The sequence below is a fragment of the Cynoglossus semilaevis genome, chromosome 8 (genome assembly GCF_000523025.1).
Source record: "Cynoglossus semilaevis isolate Cse_v1.0 chromosome 8, Cse_v1.0, whole genome shotgun sequence".
In the NCBI taxonomy this organism is placed as follows: domain Eukaryota; kingdom Metazoa; phylum Chordata; class Actinopteri; order Pleuronectiformes; family Cynoglossidae; genus Cynoglossus; species Cynoglossus semilaevis.
Window position 1 is genome coordinate 9,397,244 of NC_024314.1, and position 4,434 is coordinate 9,401,677.

The 4,434-nt window shown below is 38.6% G+C and overlaps 1 protein-coding gene across 1 annotated transcript in view; it reads right to left on the minus strand.

The window, feature by feature from the left end:
* Window positions 1–548: 548 nt before the first annotated feature.
* Window positions 549–4,434, minus strand: part of cpxm2 (carboxypeptidase X (M14 family), member 2) — a 21,853-nt gene continuing 17,967 nt past the window's right edge. The window contains exons 12-15 of the mRNA XM_025057836.1: window positions 4,193–4,390; window positions 3,892–4,031; window positions 2,419–2,518; window positions 549–1,334 (exon numbers count right to left, since the gene is read on the minus strand). Of these exons, the coding sequence (XP_024913604.1) occupies window positions 1,078–1,334; window positions 2,419–2,518; window positions 3,892–4,031; window positions 4,193–4,390 (695 nt within the window). The 3' untranslated portion in view covers window positions 549–1,077. The remainder of the gene's footprint in view (window positions 1,335–2,418; window positions 2,519–3,891; window positions 4,032–4,192; window positions 4,391–4,434) is intronic.

The following is a 4,434-nucleotide window of genomic DNA, read 5'->3' on the forward strand; positions in this document are numbered from 1 at the left end:
ATAGATTATGAATCCCTTGGGAGTTATCTTTAGTAAATTAAGTTAGTTAAAAATTAAGTTGATATTTTGTTTAATTTTTGCAAATTTTAGCAGTGTTTTCAGTTAAACTTACTTAAATGAAGTTGATATTGTCATTTTTTGTAAAAGTTTGAAATTAATTCATTTTTGTTAGTTTTGTGGATTTCTTTTTTGGGTAACTTATATATGAAGTCATGCTAATTCTTAGTATTCATTTTCGCGTAAATTGAGATATTCAGTCAAATTTTGAAAGATCTTCATCTGCTTTTGAAATCTTTAATTTAACCAATCTTCTTTTTAATGAATTTCTCTTTTACATATACAAAAGAGATAATGAAATTGTTATACTAAAGCTTCCTATAGTAGAAAAGAGAAACTTGTATATTTGCCAGCTTTTATCACCATTAAAGTTGATTTATTTGACATCTAATAATAATTCACCTATGGTGGATAAGGATAGTCACTGTAGACATAGGATAAATGTTTCCTGAACTTGAATTCTCACCGCTTCACACACAGTTTGAGTTTGTGCAAATATAGTCTTTATTTAATATCTTGCCGAAACTAAAGTTAATAAAAAAAAGACAAAACAATCAGCGACACAAACAAATGTCACTGAGTCCAAAAATGGTAGAAGTGCATGTAATAAAAGTCTGTAATGGTTTACATAGAGTTATATAAGTTAATAGGTTTGTAAGTAACAGCTGTTTGTCTGGAATGTTGTAACAATTCTCCTCTCTGAAAGTTTGGTTTTCCCTTTTTCTTGTTTTTATTTCAAAGTTCCTTATCTGTGTTACGTCAAGGTGACAGATTTTCTTATTGTTACAAAATAAAAGGAAAAACATATTTAGCTCTCGGCAGATCTTATCTCTGCTACTGAATACTGACAAATGTTGAGATGATAGAAGTATCACGAGCTTATAGAGCAAAACAAACAAAATATTTTAAATTAGTCCACATTTTAAATTCCTCTGACAGCAGTGGATTATTTTCCAGTCTTCTCAGAGCTGATAATATTATTTCTATTATTTCTACGTCTGGTTTCCTCCAACTCCATCACTAAGTTCCCAGACGTCTTTGTCTGGAGCCGCGAGCTTGGAGCTGCCTCATGGGCAGCCTGATGGGCTGCTTGTTGAATTTTTCCATTATTTCTTTGATCCGTGAGAGGTTGGTGCGACCGATGGTGAAGTCACACCGGGTGGCGCCCATGTCGTAGCCCACCTCACATTTCTTACTAACTAGGCTGTAGCCGTCCGCCCTGGCCGTCACCCTGTACTCTCCGGGGTTGAGGAGACGCCAGTAGTCGCCATCAGCAGCTGAGAACACACAAATAGAAAACAGTTTTTCATGGTTTAAACTTTACTATACTATACTATACGATACGATAAATATAAACAAGCATAAAAAATGTAAAAAATATATTTTAAAATTAATAATAAATAATTTAATAAACACTTTTTATTTAATTGCTTCAGTGATGTAAAATCAACAATCCATCTACTGTTTATTTTATTGTCTAATTATATGTACTTATTATATTTTATGGCACCAATCAAAGCCCTTTCTAAACTTACTACAGTGAGTAATTTATGATTTGTTGCAGCAACTACAGCGTTACGTTGCCAAAATCTCGCTCTAAACCCTAGCAATATTTTCATTTTCTTTGAGTTCTACTCTTGAAACAGTACATATTCTTTATCCCCACTGAGGTTCTTATTAAAAATAGCTCTGCTTTGTCATGTCGGATCTCCTCGGTCTCACAGTGCTGAACACGAGCTCGTGTATTTTCGCTGGATGAGTCACTCATAAAAACAACAGTGTTGTTTTCTTCCAGTCGGCCAAACACCCACCTGACACGTTTGAACGAACACAGAGACAAATTAAATATGACAGCGGCTCTGTCTGTGCGGCTGAACTACGCTCCGTCCAAACACTGACATTATGGACATCTGCGGTCAGATCAAGTCCAACAGTCCAACAACAGCAGACAGATCTAATTGTTTCCAGAAATGCAAGAAGGCGAATGCAAATAATGGTGATGAAATCTAGGTCTTTCATTATTTTGATTTGATAGTTGGTTTTTTGGTAGCTTCTTGACATCTGGTGTTGTCTCCTTACAAGAGGAAGTCAGTGTTTCTAGATCTGCTTCTGCAGCTTCAATAACAAGTATATGAAAAGTACACAATGTTCTCTTAGAGTTTGAAGCTAAAAATAACTTGTACTGTACATGCTGACTTGTCCTCGTTTTTGTGTAGAAAAGTGTTTCAGTTCCGACTTTCAGTTTCTGTTAGTCACTCAAAGGCCTGATCTGTAGCTATGGTCTGGAGTCAGATCCCTGGCTTTTAGTTATTTATTGATGCATGTTACATAATAGATTACATATGTTACATAATTTTTTACCTGTGCGAATATCATGGCCGATTCCTTCCACGGAGATGATGGCGTTGGCTATTCCACGACCTTGTAGGTCCCGCACCACACCTTTGATCCCACGATGCACCTGAACAAGAGAATTTCAGACCCGTTTAGTTTACAGCCAACTATCTTCTGCATAGCTCATCAAAATATGCGTTATACAATACGATGACATGTCATACAAAACATCAGGCATGGGCAAACTTTTTTGTGTCGTGGCCCACAATTGTCCTAAAATTGCACGGGGGCCGGGTCAGGAGCAGATAGGTGGAGAGTTTGTGTGAACTAAGATAAATGACATGTAAAAGTCATGCATATAGGCTCATATGCTCAATTTTAGCATTTTCTTTAAATTTGCCACGTCAGCTATTGGGGAAACATAGGTATTGCAGGGAAAAGGCAGAAGTATAATGATAATATAAATAAATGATATAATTTAGAAAGGTTTGGTGGGCCAAATTAAAAAAGCTGAACGGGAGGCATCCGGGCCCCGGACCTTAGTTTGCACATACCTGCATTACATCATGTGTGACCTTCAACAACATAGTTAAACATGTTCCTGCTCATCCAGCATCATTTTTAACTCAACCTTTACAACATTCTGTACATACATGCAATAAATATAAAACACAGAGGGGGCGACGTGTTAGTCGTCTGTCTTGAAAAATGCTGTGAGTGTGAAGGAAAATAATTTGAGTATGTGTTAATTATGTGGAGATGTTTTTAACACCTGAAGGACAGGCGAACATATGGAGCCATTTCTACCAAGACACAAATATATGTGTCACATCTTTAAATCCAGAGATCAACAAATAAACTCCACGACGGTTTCCTGATTGTTTCTCTCTCCTGGTGTACAGTAATGGGCTGCACATGTGTGTGTGTGTTATCCTGGTTGAATCCTGAGTGCTGATTGGTTGCCACCAAGACTATTGATACAGGAGAAGATGCATTTTCTGGTCAGTTATGTGGTTAGGTGCAACATTTAGCTTGTTTTCTGTTGTTGTTTTTTAACATTGAAATCATGACACTGTGACTTTACATGGACGTAAGTCCTGGTGCTTGAAATACCAGTAGCATAAATATATCTTGTTGAATTTGCTTTGTTACTGTAGCTCAGTGTAAACAGAAGAAGAGCCTTCACTAATGTGCAAAACTATAGAATTCTTCATAAAGCGCAAAGTCAGGTATTTGGCATTTGACCACTGCTCTTGAAGGTGTATAGTAATTACTGAAATATTCATGACATAAACAGGAAAGTCCAGCTCTGAGTCTAGTCTGGATTAGAGTTCAAGTGAAAGTAAAACTAGCCGTTCTCTAAAGCCCACCCGTTGATCTCAGTAATGATAATAATAATAATGCAAAACCAGATCCATACAAATGTCAAATCTGGACCAGTGTGACTCCAGATTATATAAAAAGTGGTGTTTACTTCCTTCTCTTTTGTAGCCTTTGTACCTGTTCCATGAAGACGAGAAGAGACTCGCGATTGTTCTCCCACTCCTCAGGCAGCTCATTTTCATGAGGGAATTTATCACATCCCACATACATCGACAACTCAAAGCAGTTGGTGTGCAAATAGCTGAAATCATTCATACCTGCCAAGAAAGGGGAGGGAAAAAAATCAAACGGAGAGGCCAGCAGTAAGTTAACTAATTACTGTGTGGATGCTAGGAGCAATCAGTGAGGACTATGCAAATGTAAGTAGTGAAGCAGGTACAGTACAGCTGTGAGGCTGTGAGGAGTTTTAGACACTAACTGCCGGCTGCCGTGTGCCAGGAAGCCCCGTTGATGGTGCCGTCTTCTTTGGCAAAGTCTTCTGTATGGCAGACTCGTCGGCTGGCGTCAGTCATGAGGCGGTGGGTGGACGCATAGGAGAAGGCCAGCCACCGGAAGACGTGGTCATCAGGGGTAGGGGTCTGCTCCCTGGTCACTCCCTGGGAGCGGGTTTTGTCGTCGGGGAAGGGCACCCACAGCCCCCCCTCCCCCCAGGTGCGCCCC